The sequence below is a fragment of the Syngnathus leptorhynchus genome, chromosome 2, assembly GCF_054491065.1.
Source record: "Syngnathus leptorhynchus isolate UIUO chromosome 2, UIUO_Slep, whole genome shotgun sequence".
Lineage (NCBI taxonomy): Eukaryota > Metazoa > Chordata > Actinopteri > Syngnathiformes > Syngnathidae > Syngnathus > Syngnathus leptorhynchus.
The window spans coordinates 11255258-11276678 of NC_141196.1; the positions used below are offsets into that span (position 1 = coordinate 11255258).

General features: G+C 41.1%; 3 protein-coding genes across 5 annotated transcripts in view; all 3 read right to left on the bottom strand.

The window, feature by feature from the left end:
- n4bp3 (NEDD4 binding protein 3) overlaps positions 1-5674 on the bottom strand; it is an 18468-nt gene extending 12794 nt beyond the window's left edge. For 2 of the 3 annotated variants that reach the window (XM_085937353.1, XM_085937361.1), the window contains exon 1: positions 5490-5674. The gene's annotated coding sequence lies outside the window, so the exon portion shown is untranslated. Of the gene's footprint in view, positions 1-1378; positions 1639-5489 lie in introns of those variants that run through there. The other variant, XM_085937370.1, reaches the window with a different exon arrangement.
- A 188-nt stretch (positions 5675-5862) lies between these two features.
- LOC147060731 (platelet-derived growth factor receptor-like protein) lies at positions 5863-10481 on the bottom strand. The gene is made up of 7 exons (XM_085905560.1): positions 10359-10481; positions 9253-9413; positions 9030-9172; positions 8311-8462; positions 7921-8214; positions 6458-6597; positions 5863-6210 (listed from the first exon to the last, which is right to left on the bottom strand). Exons 1-7 carry the CDS (start codon positions 10438-10440, stop codon positions 6004-6006), a joined length of 1179 nt encoding a protein of 392 aa, XP_085761686.1. The 5' UTR covers positions 10441-10481; the 3' UTR covers positions 5863-6003.
- A 1140-nt stretch (positions 10482-11621) lies between these two features.
- Positions 11622-16874, bottom strand: LOC147060732 (cationic amino acid transporter 2). The gene is made up of 11 exons (XM_085902651.1): positions 16505-16874; positions 15823-15978; positions 14966-15131; positions 14688-14824; positions 13737-13959; positions 13508-13644; positions 13192-13294; positions 12979-13112; positions 12733-12899; positions 12554-12662; positions 11622-12134 (listed from the first exon to the last, which is right to left on the bottom strand). The coding sequence occupies exons 1-11, from the start codon at positions 16872-16874 to the stop codon at positions 12004-12006; spliced, it is 1833 nt and encodes a 610-aa protein (XP_085758777.1). The 3' UTR covers positions 11622-12003.
- Positions 16875-21421: the final 4547 nt, after the last annotated feature.

The following is a 21421-nucleotide window of genomic DNA, read 5'->3' on the forward strand; positions in this document are numbered from 1 at the left end:
GCTTCTTATTAAACAAATTTAAGAGAGAGCGAGAGAGCGAGAGAGTGAAGACTATTCTTTCCCTTTTATAAAGGTTCTTTGTTTCCTGGAGCGGTTTGCGTAGGAGAGAGTTACCCTTTTGTAATTATGGAAACACAAATCGTGCTCGGTTCCCACATCGTCCTACACCAGATCCGGGTCCGCTCAAGTCTGTAGCTGCAATGAATGTGCATCCACATACACGGAAGGCCGAAGTGGACAGGAGTCACTGTTGGTGACTCAGACATTATTATGCAAGGCAACACTTTTCAGATAGTTTTCACCAGTTTTATGTTGACCAAGGCACTAAATTATCAGGTTCTCTTTTGGTGCTGACACATGCTGATCATCAGCATTTCTTTTAACTGATGTACGTTTGGCCATGTGTTTGTGCTGAGAAACAGCAAAGTAGAAACAGGTTCTTCAGATTGTTTCTAATGACAACAGTACGGGGAGCTTCAGACTTGCACCATTATGGAAACACAAATGGGAGCATTGTTACGACCAAAGCAATTCTAATGACGCGCCGTGAGTCAAAAAATCTAAAAGGTCCAAGGACACAAATGGACCATCAGAGCAGTAATTATGTTCAAACACACACAAAAGAATATCAATAAAGGCATAATATCTCTGCATGGGTCGGCAAGTACAGACAATCCAAGGTGTGGTTCCACTTTGGAGATAATCAGCCATCGCATGTTAATTACACGCCAAATCAATGCGGAGGCCGCACGATGTGACGTCATCTGCTCACAAGGGATGACTTGAAAAGTCAAAGTTTACTCATTCCAATTCAGCTCGACTACAAACAAGCATTCTAATTAGGCGAGTCGCACCGTGCATTCTCACGGTGCTCATCTCGCTGGCATGTCAATAAGTGTTTCCACAAGCAGGCATGCACATTCAGAGTTGAAGCCCAGAATGAAATAACAGTAAGCAGAAATGACCGGCCCACTCAACAAAATAAAGCTAATGAATGCAAGTTTTGACATTTATGGATTAAACATAAAAATGGCTCGATTTTGGACAAATTTATTGGTAGAAATCAAATGTATATATATAAACTTATCAGATTAAAAAAAAAAATGCATTAGAACACTTCTAAGGTTTCCCCGAATCTAATTTAGCAAAAATTACAAGGACTTTATACCTTTGTTAAGTAAACATACATTTATTGTTCATTTATATGAATTTGTAACTGTTCAATGTTGAGTCAGTTTGTTTGTTTGAAGTAAAACACACACAAACATTCAGTTAAACCGTCTGACCGGCAAGTATTGAGTAGAGCCAACGTTTTGTCTATGCGCCGCGTAAAACAGCAAAAAGCATTAAAAAAAAAAAAAATTCAAACTCACTTTACCTTTTTGGCCAATTGAATCTGGGACCTATCCCAGATTCCGTTTGTCCTACTGATAACCAGGTCACAGCACTTCCTGTTTGTCAATCTGATGCGAGGGAGCGAGCTGCACAGTCCTCAACAATCGCCTGCAGGATGACTCCATGGTAGGAAACAGAAGCTGAGCTACTTTTAGGCTGTATAGATTCACACATTTTTCTACCATAACACCACGTTAACCTAATCTGTCTTTTATTGAGTGCCTGGTACTTTCCAGCTCTCCACCTGCTCATCTCTTTGTGCACTGCACAGTCTCTTAAGGGGCCGGTGTGGTCGGACTAGTTCTGCCTGTTCTCCCGCAGACAAAAGGCCTGCATGTGGATCCGCTTTGGAGGCGGACAGTCCAGAGCCAACATTGACACACATGGTCTCATTGGGGAAAAAAAAAAAAAAACACACCAACACAACATGCATGTTTACTTTCTAATAAAGGATCTAAACAGGGCTGAGTGATGAGGGGAAAATAAAAGAAGTGGTGAGCCCACAATGGTCCGATTGTTTGATGGGCTACCGGCCGGGTTTGGCGCCATATCTGGTTTCACAAATCTAACCAGAAGGAAGAAAAGAGAGGACATTGTTCTCTAAATCTGCAGAGAAACTACTTTTCTATTTCCTCACTTTGAGTTGGCGTGGGACCGTATTGCAAGGTTCATTGATCGAATGACTTCTTAAAGATGGCACCAATGGGTGGGCATGCAGGAATCTTGTTTAATAAAGCAACAAGCCGAGACTGGCAGGCTATTAAAGACATTCCTGGGCTTGACTGTGTTGTTGTATATTGGCTTTAAGGTAAAAAAAAAAAAAAAAAGCAAAGGCGACATGAAAAGACCCCTGCAATGATAGGCTGAAGCCCTATCATTACCTCTGAGCCTCATACAGTCTTGCTTCCAGAGATTAACATCTATTGCCCTGACTTACAGCTACAGACAAGAATGTTGACAGAGACCCATAGATGGAGAAACTCAAGACGAGGCTATGTTGGAGCCTACTTAAAGTGTCTGTACCTGTTGGACCTGTCACTAAATGAGAGGACAGTTTGGATCAGGCTCATTTCCTCTGTCAAAGCTGCTCTGAACAATAACATTGCAGGAAGCACATACACCTTCTGGCATTTGAGAAGTAAATTAGCCTCGGTCAGGAACTCACTGGAGCCAAGTCCATTTGTCAGTCAAAGTAAGATAAAAAGTGGCAAATGTCAAATTGATATACCTAAAGTTGTACCGTAATATAAAAAGGGGATGTGACTGTCAATTAATGCACTGATGCTGCATTGATACTCTTGCTTGACTTTAGTACAGTCAGTCTGAGTTCAGGTTCAAGTGATTGTACAATACTGAGAAAAAAAACTGATAATGAATAAATTATTTTATGACTCATGTAAATCCTGCAGCTCAGAACACCAGCGAGAGGGAGGGCTGCGCCGCTGTGAGAGTAGTCATTCATTCATTCACTGCCAGCCCAGTTAACATGGATTTTTGATGTCCATAGCCGTCAGTGACAATGAATGATTAAAAGTTGCCCACTAGTTGCGTTCTCGAGTCTCGACCCATCGGAATCCCACCTGCGCGGTAAAGTGGGCAATTTGAGTCTGCCCCGACCCCCCTTCGTTCATATCCCCATGGCTGTGTCGCCCACTGGGATGCTTTAAAAAATATAATGTAATGACTCATAGAGCTCTATTTTTATTTCTCGTGAAAAGCGCAGTCTAACTATGCGCTTGGGTGGAGCTGGTAGATGTGTGCAGGTAGAAAGGGGGACTTGTGACGTTAAAGGCAGAACACAGTCAACTTGTTTCCCTGTTAAGTGGCTCCCCTGATACCTTTTAAAATCAGCCAAAGCACAGTACTTGACAATGCAGAAACAGAAAAAGACTTATCGAAATGCCTACATTGTGTCAATGATAAGACACAGTTCCTGTGCCATTAGCCAAGACTAAGCAAAGATAAATGGTGAAGCCTGACCTAAAGCCGACCTCAGTTAGCAAGTACACACTGCAAGCTTGAGATAAACCCCCAAATGAAATCAGATGTGCTTTGCATTTGGTGCAAAATGCATTCCATCTTGTTTGGATTATTCTCCATACAATGTGTGAGCATCTCCGCTGTTGAAGCACGTGTGTTCAAGTGCAGCTCGAATGGCGATAAAGCAAATCAATAGAAAGACGATAAGGCTGCATTGATGTCAACAACTGTGGCTTATTTGGGCAAAAACCACAATTGAGACAAACATAATAGTTCCTGCGTGAGGGGCATGTCACTGCAGCGAGATGTTTTTGTTGAAGTTGGTCACATTTGGGGACAAAGCACAGTGAGTGGTCTGTCCACCCCCCACCCCCCATCCCACAACACTTTTGTTTCATTGTATAACATGCTGTGTCTTGATATCTGCTTCACAGTTTTGGATTGATGGAAATGAACATTTGGGTCAGCTCAGTGTGCCAAACCCAAATGTGAATACTGCACCCTCGACGCTGACAGTTAAAATTAACAAAAAGGTTGAATTTATTTATGACTAGGAATTTTTATTTGTTAAACTCATGAATTGTATATCATACAATAAGATGCAAATTATACTGGGTTGTAATTAGCTGATTGGGGAAATCCCTCTAATCTTAATTAATTTTCTTGATCAGTCTTCACTCTTGACAAAAAAAAAAAAACTAGCACGAGTAGAGTGTCAACATCCTTCTTCAGCTATAAGGAACTGCCTGCTATTTGGGGACAATGATTAACTTAGGTGTGTTCTTCAGCGAATAACTCAAGCGTCAAAGACCAACAACTAAAAAAAAAAAAAGAAAAGAAAGAGTGATCGATAGTGATTATACACGTCTGGCAACAAATTTAAATACCCTCATATGAGATTTGGATTTGCGAAACAAATGGTCAGCAGTTGGCACGGCAGTGTTACATCAGCTGCTGGTGTTTAAAATGACCCCCCCCCCCCCCCACACACACACACACACACACGAGTTGAATGAAGATCTGGCATCAGAAAAAACAGAGGCACGAATAGTCAAAGTTGTTGCAGCGAGAGATAAAAAAATATAGTAAGTAGGCTAAGATGTCTAAGACTAAAACATTAAGTAGTGTATGTAACATGACAGCCACTTCAATCATTTTACACATTGCTCTAATTGCATGAATTTATTGGGTGAAAGCACAGCAGGACTGCAAATGCGCCCCAACGTGCAGTAAAGATACCACTTGACTATACCACACACTCTCCAAAACAACATCCATTGTGCTTCTATTGTAGAGCTGAGCCTTCATTTGCGTCAGACCTTGAACACATAGTCACCTCGCTCAAAAGACCCTTCCCTGCTATGCTTAAGAGCACTCCCGGTCAGAGGTCACCTGTGGCCTCCGGTTTCCACGACGACAGCCTGGCAGTCCCCAACACTGAGTCCCACCGACACATGTGCACGGATGCACCACTTTTGTCCCGAAAAGAAACCCAAGTGTGTGTGTGTGTGTGTGTGTGTGTGTGTGTGTGTGTGTGTGTGTGTGTGTGTGTGTGTGACCTCAACCCAAACAACCACAGCTGTGCACAGCAAACACGTAACAACAGTTACACCAATGATTCCCAACCACTATGGAAAAGTATTCAATTTCACTTGCTTGGTCAGAGAATCACAGACTACGCCCCCCCCCCCCCACACACACAGCTTTCTCTATTATAGTGACATGTATATTTAACCATTTCCTAAAACACTATCCTCACGAGGGCGTGCTGAAGCAACCAAACAATATCCAATAATAATGAAAATAAAAATAATAAAAAAAAATAATAATAATATTTGCCATCCATCATCATTATCATTTCTGTACGCATGCTTTCCGGGAGGTTTCTGACGGATGGCGTGCTATGGGATTTATTAATTTTTTTTTTTTAAAGTAAAATATGTGCCATCTTAATAACGGTTGGAAAACACTATTACACCGCAATAAGTCACACATCAAGTAGTCACATTACTCTGGAAGAGGTTTGGGACGTTGTCACATCTCCCTGCACAATGCATGCATGCACGCATTCAATTACGATCGTAACGTAGAAACAAAGCAAGTTTGTCACTGACCATATCCCGCACGCAGGACATGTCTTCTTCAGCGTGGCTCTGACCTCTCTATTTAGAGTCAAACAAGAGGAAAGTTCCCCAAAGTCGGTGCGGATCAGCCTGCTCGGCGCTTGCAGGAACGCAGAGTGACATGAACAAGCGTTGTTTCCCTCTCAAACATTTTGACCGAGCGGAACTGGGAGGAGAAAGTTGCTTTCAAGCGATGTGAGGTAAAAGAGGGAGGGGGCGTCATCTTGCGGTTATAATTGTAATTACGTCAGAAGTGGCTGATTAGTGTAATCCTGCATGAAACAATGTTATTGTTCCAACAATATTATTTCAGTCATCAAATAATCACACAAAAGTTTAAAAAAAAATTACAAAAACAGCAATATATGTCTAAATATCAGTTTAATAGAGCAAATGTGATGCACAATATTTTGAATACGACATGGATTGCCACCATTTTTCTGCTGGCATGTCCTCTTCAGACTATGTTGGATCCAAAAGTGAAACATTGCTGTGTGGCAGTGTTTCATGGTTTTGAAGGTTTAGTTTTGGAAAGCACTTTGACTGTGGTGGACACTGATTTGGATCCTTGCAGGTTCTCAGCAGTGCAAGTATATGCTCCTTGGTCCACATCCCTCACCTCATCCACCAACAGAATGGACTGAATCTGTTGTCTGGCCGCTCCCCCGCCAACTGGATTGATGCTCTCGAGCGTGTACAGAGGCCTCCCTATCTGCTCCCAGCACGGGAAACAAACATCATGTTCAGTTACAAAAGAGATATTGGATATGAGCCAGACTGTTACTTTAAGCTATTAAGTGTCACTCCCAATCGATGTTCACCGATTAAACTGTCGGTGACGTCACACTCTCTCATCCGAGTCGGCAAATTATAAATTGAATATGAATATAAACAATAGCCAATCGGATAAATTACGGCACTAATCGTGTCATAGTGTTTATAATATGTCGCAGAGTGACCTTCTGTCCAGGGTACTCCCATGTGAGCTCTACTGCAACATTCCTCTCTCCGATCACAGTGCAGCTGACACGTAGATTGTCACCAGCGGCCAGAGAGGTCGAATTGGCCTGGATGACTGGAGCGGGGGGAGCCATGGGGTCTAAAAAAAAAGTTTAGAGAAAGGCATTTTAGAATGTGCCAATACACTGAGATATTTCTACTACATGTACTGAAGAAACAAACTTGCTTAAAAGTCAACAACATGTTATCGTTCCATTTAAATGTGAAGGACGTAGTAACCATGTTGGGATTCTGGCGTGCCCACAATGAGTCACTGCCCAGGAAAAACGTCAGCTGCGATTCTGTAAAATTGCATAATTGCAGTATCGGGCAGGGATATGGTGGCAATTTTAAATGCATGTTATTTTTTTCCAGACACGTTGAAGGAATTCTGGAAAGCTTTCAAACCTTAATCAGAGGTTTACTATTGGGGAGTAGTATAGAAGAAGTGTATGCGTGTACTTATTCTAAATAGGTTCTGTAAACACCTTTGTGTTGATGAGAAATGGATTTACAGAAATTGAGATTCATTGAGGATTGAAGAATTAGTAAATGCTTAAATCTAAAGACGGACAGAAAGTATAGCTAACCTATAATATAGGAATCTTGCTTTAACATAAATCCACCTCCTCTGTAGGTGTGCAATTTGGCTTTTATTTCAGGCAAAATGAAAAACATACGCTAAAGAATAGATTAAATTCTTGAAAATGTCATGACACACATTTTGGGAGATTTGCAAAAGCGTGACTTACTTTTACACTTGTTTAAATTATTTCATTGTATCTTAAAACCTTGCCTATAGTGCATAGTACGTATCTAAAAAAAAAAGATTTATGATATTTATAGTGTCACGACTCGATCCCGGTTGTTTTATTATGTGTATGTTACCATGGTTTCTGTTCCCGTCCCCCTCCCCTCCTGTGTGCCCATGATTAGTGTGATCATTCTCACTTGCCTCTTGTTACCTGTCGTGTATTTAAGTCCTAGTCTGCCCCTCACTCCCGGTCGGATCATTGATGTCTTTTGTCGGTTAGTTCAGTTTCTGTTATCCAGTCTGTCGGTCAGTCCCGTTGATTTTGTTAGGTCGTTAAGTTAGTTTGTCCGCTGTCTGTTTCCCTTCATGCTCCATTCCAACTACCTTTTCCCTCAATAAACTCTGGTCCAAACTGCATCTGGTCGCCCTGCTCCAGTCAGAGCCACAATCGGCGGCATTTGGAAAGTTCATTTTGGTCGTGGTTAGAAACATGGCCTTCAAATATTGTCTTGGTATCACACCTAAACCGGTTGCTTTGTAAAATAAAATTTGGTAGTCAAGTCTAACATCAATAAGTCTCAAAAGTCTGTTGACCATACCCCAGCCATTTGTAGCTATCCTCATGTCTCCTCCTTATACCACATGAGTTGTGACTTTAGTAGCACTCACAGTTGACATAGATGAGCATGTACTTGGTAGAGCTCTGCCTCAGGCCCCCCAGACTGGCCACGCAGTACAAGGCACCGGCATGAGAGGGCCGCGGTCGATGGATGGTGAAACCTTTCTTCACGTTGAAGGAGATCTCCGTTCCATCCACTGTCACCTCCACTGGTGGGAACTCGCGGTGCAGGGTCACATTGGCCGCGGGTGATGTCACCTGGCATGGCAGGCGGGTTGGCCAGTTGGTTCTCAGCTGGATTACCTCGTAGTAATCAGACGATGGGACGAAAAGCTCCCGTGGATCTGTTCGGATCAGACAAGTAGCCTAAATGTTGGGTCATTATACATGTGGTAGTGAAATGATGGGCTTTATTTAGTAAGGTAGATTTTGTTTTTCACCAGGGAAGAAAACAAAGACTTTAGCAGCGTTGTCATGGCTCCTCCTGCAATCTGTGTCCTCACAGAACATGGGGTAGCATGTATACTCTCCTGTGTCTGCACCTGTGCTATTGACAAGTGTCAGAACACTGTAGCGCTCATGCTGAACAATCCTGTGATGGCCAAACAGATAATAATATACAGTGAAAAGATATTCTCTCCTTATTTTGAGCCAATCCTAACATCAGGGTTATTATAGTTAATGAATGCTAAGGAAATAACAAACTAAAATTAAAAAAATAGTTCATTTGTAAATGATATAAAATAAAAATGATAGCTTAAAAAAAGGCAAACTGAAGCCATGTTATATTGCTATTCTTATAGATATCTAAAATGAATACAAAAAAAACTAAAGTGAAACAAAACGTTTTGGAAAAATAAAACAAAATCTAAAAAACAAATTAAAAACAAATTCCCAAACTATCACAACCGCGTATAATAACTGATATAAAATAAAAATGATAGCTTAAAAAAAGGCAAACTGAAGCCATGTTATATTACTATTCTTATACATATCTAAAATGAAGACAAAAAAAAAACTAAAGTGAAACAAAACATTTTGGAAAAATAAAAAAAAATCCAAAAAACAAATTCCCAAACTATCACAACCCCATATAATAACTTCAGGATGAACAAAGTGGCCTCTTTTGACTTAGTGAGGTTGACTTAGTGAGGCCTACCTGAGCCTGCCTTCATCCTCCTCTTCCAGGTACGATGGGAGGCCCCACTGCACGGGTTTACCCCTGCACCTTAACTCCAGAGTGTCTCCAGCACGCACGCTTATTGTTTCTTCCACCTTGATGAACTTGCTTCTGTTTATCACCTTTGGAGGTCAGATACAACCCAGAGTTAGTCACTGGGAAAGAAATACAAAGTAGCTCACATCCAAAGAAGGAGTTCTACCTGCGTAAGTAAGTTCTGAGTCTGCGTTGGTGCTTTAACCTTTGGTTTAGTTTTTACAGCCGGAGGCCCTTTCTTTACTGCTTTGGCCTGTTTGGGTTTTCCAGGCTTGACCTTCTTTCCTGAACTCCTCCTTTCCTCTTGAGCATCTTTATGACAACAAGCTAGATAGCAGATAGATCAGAACATGTCATAAAACATCTCATCCAGTTGCTCAGTGATAACTATGATCTTAATCCATTATCTTAAGAGTTTCCGAAGTGGCATCAAAGAAGAGGGACTGAGGTAATCATCATTTCAAACAACCTTTTCCCAGAACATTATGACATAGTTATGCAGTACCAGTATATAAAACGAAGTGAAGATTCAGTAAACAGGATTGCGCAAAACAAGATCGAGTTCAAGAACATTTTATAGGTCACGGGCTGGTCCATGGCCAAAGAAGATTTTGCAACATTTTTGGGAGGATATAGATCTTTCAAAACCGTTCTCTAGTGGCTTAGATTCTATTTGGCTGGCAGAGGTTTTTGTGTTAGACTAGGTTGCTTTGAGTCCCACTTTTCCCCTCTGTTTTATGGTGCTCCACAGGGTTCTATTTCGGGGCCTTTGCTTTTTTTCATTGTCTTTGCTGCCCCTACAAAAACATAGTATTTCCTCTCACTGTTATGTGGATGACAGTCAGATCTATGTCACACTGAACAAAAGCGATGTTAAGACCGCTTTCTGTCCTGTCTAGACAAAATCAATGTCAAATGATACTGGATTTCCTAAATTTCACTGAAAAAACAGAAGTTATGGAGTTCGGCCCCAGTGACCCTTGTACATTCCACCCTGAGGACTCTAGCTGAAGTTTACCCATGAAACTGTCAACCCCCAGAATCATAATTGTACCACAGAGAACAGGGAAGAAGCCCACCCACGAACAAATGGGCAATTTAACTGTTTTTCTTTACACCACTTTGACCAACAGTTTGGCCTCCTTTCTAAAAAGTGAGATTCTTTTGAAAAACGGTCTTTGATAAAACATCATCTAATGGTGGCTTGCGGCTTCCAAACAGTAGTGCACATTCATAGAACTGCTTAGGAATCTCAGGATCTGACTCACTTACCTAACTCGGCGATTATGATACAAATAAAGAGAGCGCTCAGCACCAGTCTCCACTTCGACCCAAACAAGTTTACCCAAGTCATGATGCTGGATTACCAAAGCCGGTTGGTTGTTGTTAGCTCACACAGTTCGACGCAAAGCAAGTGAGAAGAAGGGAAGAACAAACGTGAGAAGTCACGAGAGTAGGTGGGCAGAACTCGCAAAGTGAGTGGTCAGCTGCTTTCTTCCGCCTCCTGAGAGTGGCATTAGTACCCCAAATTCCTGCCGACTGGCTCAATGGAGGCTTTCAAGCTTGTCTGGACCAATGAGGACGCAAAAGCAGAGGCCTCTCCATGTGAAATTGCACAGGCTGTTTGCTTAGCTGCTGGAGTGGAAGTCTGTGAGCAGCATGAGACTACAACACAGTCCAGATGAGACCTGTGGAAAGCTTGTTTTGGCATTTGGTGTGCTGTAAAAGTCACGCCTACGAATCTTAACTTGTTGTTACAACCCGATATACACGAATTCTTCACCTCCGCTCCCCAATCCATTTTCTGAATTGCTTATCCAAATGAATTACTTAAAATTCAAATCAATCTGCACATGTACTGGCAGTGCAAATGCAGCAGTATTCGTATAGTGTAGTGTAGTGTAGTGTAGTGTAGTGTAGTGTAGTGTAGTGTAGTGTAGTATAGTATAGTATAGTATAGTATAGTAGAGTAGAGTAGAGTAGAGTAGAGTAGAGTAGAGTAGAGTAGGGTAGAGTAGAGTAGAGTAGAGTAGAGTAGAGTAGAGTAGAGTAGAGTAGAGTAGAGTAGAGTAGAGTAGAGTAGAGTAGAGTAGAGTAGAGTAGAGTAGAGTAGAGTAGAGTAGAGTAGAGTAGAGTAGAGTAGAGTAGAGTAGAGTAGAGTAGAGTAGAGTAGAGTAGAGTAGAGTAGAGTAGAGTAGAGTAGAGTAGAGTAGAGTAGAGTAGAGTGTAAAACCATAACAATCATTTGTGCTTTCTGGTAACCAAGTCACAGTTGTGAGCAATACAGTGACTAATCTGATTTGAAAGGTCTCAGTGTTATGCAGTAAATCTGAGTGGGGGTGAACTAAATTCTTTATCCCTCTAATTTTACAAACAAAAAACACTTTGGTAAACATCTTGAAAATATTAGTTTCTCTTTAATCAAAATATACATATACATTTCATCATTAGAAAACATGTACACTCTTGATATTTACACTTAGATACAAGAAATAAAACTAAACTAACAAAAATCAGAAAAGCTCTCATGTTCGTTGTATGATAAAAAAATAATTGTACAAAAAATGAATATCAATAAATCACAATCAGATTTTCACACACATAAATGTCAAAAGTACACATATTAGCAGCTGATTTGATTTTACTTGTTACATTTTCTACAGTTTATAAAGCACACGGGTGCAGGAATGACTTTGCAATAAATCGGCAATACATGTAAATATGATTCATAGGATGGACAATGTGGAACCTGGAGCGGAATGGTTGGAAGTGTGAACTGCCTGTGCTAAAGTCATTGGGACCCACAGATGCTTAACACTTGTAGGAGGGAACACCAGAGGTGTGCATAGTTTACAAAAAACAAAAAACAGGGACTCACAGTAACATCTCTAGTCGTCTCTCGCCATCTCGCTAACGCTCAAAATTTGCACTCCTTAAAGATGTCTTTGTCTGTTTTTTCACTGATGGTTTGGACGGCTGAAAGGTTGGTTTTGTGACGCTGGCTCTGAACACTGTGATGCAGCCCGTAGCAAAAGTAGATGAGGAGGCCTGTGCAGGTCAAATATTACAGTTCACTGACTTGAACGAGTTCATGAAGTGGAACCTTCAAAGTCAAACGCAATGTGCTCTGGTACTGATTGACTTGAAATGTTAAGGAGGATTGATTTGTTTCAGGCTTACTGTTGAGGTCAAGTTTGAAGTAACATTTGAAAATCTTTCACAGTGTTACCAACTGTAAAATAAATTATAATAAAAATAAAAGGAATCATCCTTTAAAGACAAATGTTATTGCTGTTATTTTTCTTCTCGCCATTATTTACGTTTTCTACAAAACTGTTCTGAACTGAAGTCTGAAAAGATTTGTTGATCATGTTTGAACTTCAAGTTTTGTTTGACCTTTGAGCCTTGTTTCGACTTCAGAGGTTCCACTGTCCTACCAAATGTTCTTATCAGATGCGTTGCCTCACCTATTGCCATCCAGATGGCATAGCGTAACCACGTGGCACCTTCTAACTGGAACATGAGATAGACGTTTATAAGTGCACTCACGATGGGCAGCACGGGCAGTAAGGGCACCTGTTGAGCACATCAATAGCCTTGTGTTGAGATCTTGTGCTTGGTTCCTCAATCCTTATCCTGCACTCACCATGAAGGATGCCTTCTTGGGATTCTGTGGGTGCCTCCAGATGAGAAAAACAGCTAGTAGCAGGATAATGGAGAGGACACACACGAGCACCACACTCCATGCCTCCATGTTGGATAAGGCATCAATAGCCAGGCTCAGGGTGATGCACAAAGCAGTCACGCATGCAACTGTACCCAAAGATGATAAGAAACAATGAGCGACGCTGATAGCTACGGACGGGAATATGAAAAATAAAAAGCACCTCACCAGAGACTAAAATCAAAATAGTGACTCTCTTGGAGGTGTCTGAATTTGGAGATGATGGCGGCTTTAGGAAGCCAAATTTGTTGTTGGATTCAATAATTTGTAGTCCTCCGTCATCAGATGGGGTCACCTGATACCTTAAACGACAACACATTTACAACATGAAAGGATGGAGTTCAAAGCATTCAAGATGTTCATGAAGATACGATCGATGACCTCAATAGTAGGATGCATATCGCCACAAGTGTGTAGGCAAACAGGGTCCCGATTGACATCATCTCCACTAATGCATCCAGGTCAAACAGTAGAGCCATGATGGCTGAAGATGGAAAAACAGTATTTAAAATCTGCTCTTGCAGATTCGGAATGACAAATACACAGCCCACCACTGAAGTGAACTGTGTCCATGTATCATGAGAGATATTTCTCGTCAGTGTCATTTATAAAATAGGAAAGCACTTAAGACAGTAAGAGAAAGTAATGTAGCCCAATAAGTGTCTCGGAATGCCAACTCGTCCTTAGACATCTTTACCTGCCACAGCTCCAGATGATAAGGTAGCCACAGCAGGACTCCCCCTGGAGGTGACTTTGGTCAGGGGTTGAAAAAGAAGGCCGTCCCTCGCCATGGCAAACATCACCCTGGGCATGGGGAACATGGAGCCCAATAGGCTGTGCAGACAAGAAGAAAAAAAAAAAAGCTCATTGCTCACATGAACAGAGTGGTGTTGTTTTTAGTATCAATATCAAATTAGAGCTTATACCTGGTGGACAGGGCACACAATGACCCCACAGCCACAACATATTTGGCGGGCCCCCAGCCAACGTATTCAAACGCAACCGGCAGGGGGCTTTTTTTGCTGAGCAGATAGTAAGGCATCATCAGGGTGAGCGCGGCAGAAACAGCAAAGTAGGCCAGGAAGCAGATCAAGAGTGAGGCCACAATCCCCACTGGAATAGATTTTTGAGGATTCTTCACCTCCTCACCTAAAAACACACACAAGTCACCACAATATTAAAGATGTTCTTGGAGTATCGAAAATTCATGGCTGCTCTATAGCATAGCATAGCATAGCATAGCATAGCATAGCATAGCATAGCATAGCATAACATAACATAACATAACATAACATAACATAGCATAGCATAGCATAGCATAGCAAAGCATAGCATAGCATAGCATAACATAACATAACATAACATAACATAACATAACATAACATAACATAACACAACTTATTTGCTGCTTTTGTCAACTTGACTGGTGGAAAATATTTCCACATTGCAGGACAGATAAAGACTAACCCTTTTCTTTCTTCTTTCCACCTTTTTGGTTTTAACAATTTTGCAAAAGTTGGTTTGCGCCCAGACTTCCCCATATAACAAAGGATGATGACATTAATATTATTTTAATCAATTAATTAATTAATAAAAAGACAATGATTAAACAAGTTGGAACATAGAACATCAGTATAAGATGCGCTCAACCGGTGAGTTTGTTTACGTTCTTGCCTGAAAATAGTGAAAGTAGAGACTAAAATTATTGTCCATCAAAGTGGAAACTGCCCCCTAAAATGAGATAATGCTTAAAAGCAATGAACAAACAAAAATAATGTTCAGTTCTGATGTATATACATGCTGTGTTGATGCAATCAGTATGAAAGTGATTGGATACCTGCAGCATGTTTTATATCCCTCGAGTGTTTTCTTCTCACCTGTTGTTGCAATACAGTCAAAGCCCACAAAGGCGTAGAAGCAGGTGGCTGCCCCAGCCAGTGTTCCGCTTATACCGTAGGGGAAAAAGCCACCGACCCCAAAATCGCTTGTGACATTTGCGGCCGTGCTCAGGTTACTGCACAAAAGAGAGCAAATTGTGTCATCAGCGTTGTCCTGTAATCTGGAGAGCCATAACGCCTTATCTGTCAATGAGAGGATTTTGCACGGCAGGCACCCAAACACAAACAGCATTGTAACTGCAACTCTTTGAATTTACTTGGCTTGCGCTGTGGCGTTGAGCAATTGGTCTTCGCTGATTTGCCAGTTCGCGATGTCTCCTGTGATGAAGCCTGAGATGGCGACAAAGACCAGGACCAGGATGTTGACCCCTGTGAAGACCTTGTTGATGGAGGTTGACTCTTTCACACCAAAGGAAAGCAAACCTTCAGAGGAAAGTTAGATTTGACAAATTATGAAACCAATCACAGATGAAGATTTTCAAGTTGAAGAAACATTTCTTAGTACAATTAGCCGCTACACAATGAAGTGTAAAATTATGGAGCCAGGTGATGTAAATTCCTGGTTGAGATCGGGGCGAGCCAAGATATGCACAATTACTTCATATCGTTGCCCATTTGGGCAAGTCATGTGATAGTGGTGCATGGAATGAAATTGTGATGAATGGTGACAATGTACTAGATGAAATAAACAAAACAAACTAGTGTAAATATCTCAATGACACTATGAAAGTAACATTTCATCCATACTCAGGATTTTTTTAAATCAATTATTCTAATTTCCCCAAATATTGTTTAGCATTTCTGACCAAAGGAGCCAGATTTAAAATGAAAATTGCTGTGATTAGCTAGCCAACCACTGCATGAGTCAGGAAATAAAATGACAAAAAGTATCATGAGTGTGTTGTGCAATGATGGTGATATGTGTGCATTTTACTTCGGGCTTTTTTGTGTTGACGTTTTTTTTTTATACTGTAAAACAGGGTGTTCTGCAAAGATGACTAGATTTGACCATATTTAGGCTAAATATATAATATAAACATATTATGACAAATCAGATGCCAGCTTTTTGTTATTTTTTTCTATAAAATTGACACTTGAGGTAAAGCAAAGTTACCAGATAGAATCATAATGAGAAAAGCAGCAAAGACATCTGGATAGGGTGCCAACCCTGGAAGGCCCATTGCTGCATTCTTTTCCAAGTATTCGGACATGATGCCCCCGATGAGGTCATCAAACGTCCCACTCCACGCAAGCGCAACACTGGATGTCCCTGAGCAAAAAGTAAGTGGAAAAATCAAATTTATTTATAAGGCGCTTAATCACAAACACGTCCCACAGCTGACAAATATTAACGGACATCTCCCGAAGTTGACCCCCGCCAGGAGGGCAAGGAACAACTAAAAAAAAAAAAAAAACAGGGGGAAAAAAATACAACCTTGAGAAAGGACCAAATGCAATAAACCGAGTCACCATGTAACTGCAGTCATAAAGTCAGAAAATACACATGTTGATATTTCCTGACATCCGCTAAACTTTAGACTTTGGTGGTTTATGACCTTATTTACATGGCAATAAGACAAGATTATGCATACGTGAATCACACTTTGAAGAATCTGCTTCTACAGCAGGTGGAAGGTCACATGATGTATCATGTGGATTATTGATCATACATGTTCTTTCTCACAATATGTTATATAAGACACCCCGCCACCAAAAAAAAATCAATCATTTCCCCATTCACATTGCATTTCCAATTAAAAGCAAATTGTTGTTGATAAAATCTGCTTTGAAGTTACCTATGACATAAGAGAGAAGTAGATTCCACCCGGTGATAAAAGCCAGCAGCTCCCCGACCGTCACATAGCTGTAAAGGTACGCCGAGCCCGTTTGAGGAACTCTGGAGCCAAACTCTGCGTAGCACAATCCGGCGAATATGGATGCCAGGGCGGCGATGAAGAAAGCGATGATGATGCTGGGCCCGGCCGACTCTCTGGCCACCTCTCCGGAGAGGACGTAGACGCCGGCTCCGAGGGTGCTGCCCACACCGAGCGCCACCAGGTCCAAGGTGGTCAGGCATCGGTTAAACGTGGACTTCTCTCCATCGGACTCCAGAGGCTTCGTCCGGGACAGACTCCCGAAGAATGACTTTAGCCCCATGTACGTCATGCTTAGGCTTGGGATGTAAAGAAGATGGTGCAATTGGTAAGGAAGTCGCAGGAGGGAATGAGGGGAAGAAGTAGAAGACGGTGAAGATGAGTAGGATGGGCGGGCATTCAACATGTCAATGAATAATTTTCAGGGCAGCCCTCAAGTAGGACTCCTTGACATCAACGCAATGTCATTTATGGACCCCTACAAATAACATTTGCTATTTGAAATGGACGCTTTGCACGACAGCAACTTCATTCCTTGACTGATTCTTAAAATCAAAATTTAGAAATAAGCTTTTGCATCGTTATTGTAGTGTAATAATGGGACATTTATTTACAATTATATACAGATTGAATTTGCAATTTAAAACTACTGTACTGTACCGTACTGCACTCTACATCCGTTTTAATTCCCGGTTCTAAGAATTAGTTCGGTCACAAACCCACAACTCTCAAACCTGTGTTATATTGCTATTTTTAATTCATCTTAATCCAGTTATGACTTTCTAATGCCAATGTTTGGATATGTAATTGCCCCTCATATAAAACCAGCCATAGACTTTACTCAACGATTTTCAACTTCCGGGAGCTTTTTATGACAGTATTGAGTCAACAATTACTTTGATACCGACTAACAATACAAAATATTCTCACCTCATCACAGCATGATCACGTCAGAAGATAATCGCAGCCGAAGTCACAATCACGTGTTTAATCACAACTATAAATTAATAAATGATATGAAGAGACTAGTGCTAAAATGTGTTTGGACATTGATGATGAATATGCAAAGTTGTTTAATTTTGCCATTATTCCCTTTTATCTTGTAAACGCAATTGTCAATCATGCTTTCTAAAACCTTCACTAAAAACAACAGAATTAACGCTGACTACTGGAATTTGCACGATCCTTGCTGCTCAAAGGTGTCACGCACGCCAGGTAATGGCCATGAGAGTTAATAAAACACAGGAGGACAAAGCAGTCATGATGCAGAGTGCACACTTTTTGCCTTGAGGTAGCCTTCATTACCAGGGTGGGATTTCAGCCCCCCCCCCCCCCTAATCCCTCCTGGCATCCGCTTTAGTAGCAGTCAGGGGTAGCCGGTGTGTCGCTCTCAATCTACCTTTGACCAAAAGTAACACTCTCGGCCTTGCTATCTGCTGAGCTATCTTTTCCACACCACAGATAACAAGTTTATTAACAACAACAACTGCACATGTCACCACGATTATATCACATTAAGAATACGATTGCCTGTAAAGTCATGAGCACATTCACAAATCAAATCAGACTTAATTGATTATCCGATGACATGAGCTTCACATTCTATAGACATGCATGTTCTTGTACTGTACCTTGTTTGCTGGAGTCCCAGTATCAGTGCTGCTGACTTGGAAGGGAACACGATTTTTACTGCGATATATACAAGAGTGGCCTGCGAGACCCTCCCACTCGGTGGAATTACTCACAAAGTCGTCTTTCTTGCTCCCTTGTTTGGATCGTTCATAATGTGTTCATTATTGCAAAGACACAGCTGTGAATGTCAACCAAATATCCCAGTGAGAATCTCAAAAATGCTTTTGTGTTCAATTGAATTGTTTAAGAAATGTTGTATATTCGAAATGGGATTTGGTGCGAGGTCATGCTCTCAAGTTCTACAGACTGAAGGATTTCAAACTCTGCTTGAACAAATAGTTCAAAATGAGCCATATACCAAGTTTATTTTGGCATTTTATTCAGGGATGATCACCGTAAGTGCAATACGCAATCGAAGCACAAGAGGTCAGTATAAAGCATATCCTACATTGATTGAAAAGCTACAACCAGGTTAACGTCATTTTCATGTTTAATCACAAGAGACTGTGATTTCCAATTGGCACTTTACACTGGCTCACTTTTAATTGGTCGTTCAAAAATACCATTTTTCACAATCACTGTAAGTGCAATGCGCAATTGAAGCACAAGGGGTCAGTATAAAGCACCTCCTACATTGATTGGAAAGCTACAACCAGTGTTTTGCTGTGATTCACAATCGGTACTATGCACTGGCTCTCCTTTAATTGGTCGATGAAAAATACCATTTCGAAATTTTACTTTAAATATGAAACATGGACAAAGTCAACAAACATTCAAACTTGAAATGAAAGGGCAAAGAAAAGTAGGTCATTGATTTATAGGGCTTCAACACCGGCTTTTAACCTTATGGTATAACTGCCACAGGAATTCAAACTATCACTCGGGAGGCTATAAAAACACATAACATCTTTACAATAAGGTAATCAACTGTGTATACTGCCAGTTGAACCAGGACATTCGAAATCAATGGAAGAAAATATCCAATAGATTTTTTTTATGTAGATGTCCCTTAACTTTGCACTGATTACCGAGCTCAAATTGTCTGCATCATAAAAACATTTTAACCTACATAATTCACTATTTAGCACCATGGGCGCCATTGAGAACTAGAAAGAAAGTCGTTTGTACAGCAATACTGTCATCTAGTGGCATTGTATTGTATATATATGCGGGGTAAAATTGGTTGGATAAAAAAAAAAGCATAACACACGAGAAAGCCGGGTGAGGCATATTTCCCCCATTGATTTCACAGTTCAACTTCTTTTGACTCAAATGTCAACATCTAAATGAAATGTAAACTTGTTCTTCCGAAATGCCATTTTTTTCTACAGATGTCTCTGAATTCTGCGGAGAACTTTGCGCAGCAACTGTGCGTAAATAGATGCGTAAAGTTGTGCGTAATGCGCGCGACCCGGGCGTCAAATTCATGTCTCCTTCCTTTGTGGCTTCCCACCGGCCGCGCGCACGTACCGGGGAGACCGTGCGCGCGAGCGCCGCAGTCTTTGCGTCACACCAGAAGGGAGGACACGTAACGGTCCGCAAAGATAGAGCTAGTCTGCACCCTTTCTTTCCACCCCAAACTCAGTTCATTTGCGAAGGTAATCTCTTTTTTTTTAAATCTATTTCTTCCGAGCGAATACACGTAACGAATTTGTCTCTGCCGATTCTTTATCTACATAGGCAAATACTGCACCATAAGAGTGACGTTTGTGTAAAAAAAAAGAAAAGATTTCAAATAAGTCATTTGTCGGACTTAAGAAAGTTATTTCGAAGTTTTAGAATGAGTATTTTTGTGCATAGAGTTTGGGGTATAAGTAAGGGCGTTGCTTTGTACGCCAACGCAGACCCTCAGACTGCATTCTATTGCTATTTTTGGAAAGAGACACTCATGTTTGAAACAGTGCAGCAAATGGACATTTATTTATAAGAATCTTTCTTTTTTTTTCCCAAAAGTGATGATTTGTCAGCCTCAACCAGAGTTGATCATGTACATTCAGCATTCACAGATGAAAATGATAAAATATTCATTTTAATGTGTTGAATTAACTTTTTTGTCTTAAAGTTCCAGTTGTAAGATAGCTACAAAAAAAGAGAAAGAACGGTTGTTATTGTATTTGAAATATTCTGTGTCCTGTGTTGCTTTAGATTTAGAGACCCCCTTTAACAGTGAATAGACAATAAGATTAGATTCCACCTGAGGGGAGGGGTCGTCTCAATGCACACGGTGACTCTTTTCACATCACACTTGCAGTCAAGTGACACCATTAATGGCATTGCTGTCATATTGGGCTTTTTTTTTTTTTTCAGGCCCCAAACTATTGACCCCTGCACCGTGCAGACGCAGACGACCAAATTCCGAGATGGTGAGTGGACATTCTTCTGTATCGTGGATTGGATATGACCAAATGTATGATTTTATGTATTGACTGACCATAAAGGAATATGAGACAATCAAAATGAGAGTACACAAATGCACTCAATGAACATTCAGACTCTCCTTGAGACTTTTCCTTGTAAGGCCGGCCCACTTTGAGGATTTTGTGAAAAGTTACCAAGGACTTGTTTGGCGGCCGAGTTGCCATGACAGTGAAGCTGTCCAGCTGTCGAGGAGAGTGTGAATGTGCAGTGGAAAGCGCCTTTTGACCGACTGCCCTGAAGCAGCATTGATCTATCTAGCGGCTGCTGCATTGAACACTCTGTTTTCCTGCAGCCCACGGTGACTTTGCATGTATCTTCTCAACCTCATTGGGTTAAAATCATGGTCATGAGGGACAACTTAGTTTAGTCTAAACGTTGGCTTGACGTTTATTCATTGCTTTTGAAAAAGACCCTCAGTGGAAACTGCTTTGTGTGTAATCTGACTCCTTGCTGCACACCCACTGTCCCACCCCTTCGTCCTTGCACCAGCCCCCCCCCACACACACACAACTGTGTGCTCGCTCACACATATGCACACGTTCAAGACAGCTAGCTGCAACTGCTTTCATGGCAAAACGCTTCAGCTCGTGTCCAGTAACAAGCAACTCACGAATATTACAAATACATAGTAACTTGCCAGTGTGAAACACTTAATGTGATGAGCAGGATTTGGATTGAGAAGCAGACAAAAGTTGAAAAGTAAAAGGTTTAAGAATAAACAAAAGTATAAAGTAACAACAGAGAGCAGGGCTGGATGCAGAAGAAGAAACAGAATAAAAGTGTTATAAA

Coding starts and splice junctions, on each gene's coding strand:
- LOC147060731 (XM_085905560.1), bottom strand. CDS start 10,440: ATGACTTGGGTAAACTTGTTTGGGTCGAAGTGGAGACTGGTGCTGAGC. Junction 6,598..7,920: donor CATGCTCATCTATGTCAACT/GTGAGTGCTACT, acceptor CTTTTTTTTTAG/ACCCCATGGCTCCCCCCGCT. Junction 6,211..6,457: donor GGGAGTACCCTGGACAGAAG/GTCACTCTGCGA, acceptor TGCTGGGAGCAG/ATAGGGAGGCCTCTGTACAC.
- LOC147060732 (XM_085902651.1), bottom strand. CDS start 16,874: ATGACGTACATGGGGCTAAAGTCATTCTTCGGGAGTCTGTCCCGGACG. Junction 15,979..16,504: donor ACTTCTCTCTTATGTCATAG/GTAACTTCAAAG, acceptor CTTTTTGCTCAG/GGACATCCAGTGTTGCGCTT. Junction 12,135..12,553: donor TGCCATCTGGATGGCAATAG/GTGAGGCAACGC, acceptor TGACCTGCACAG/GCCTCCTCATCTACTTTTGC.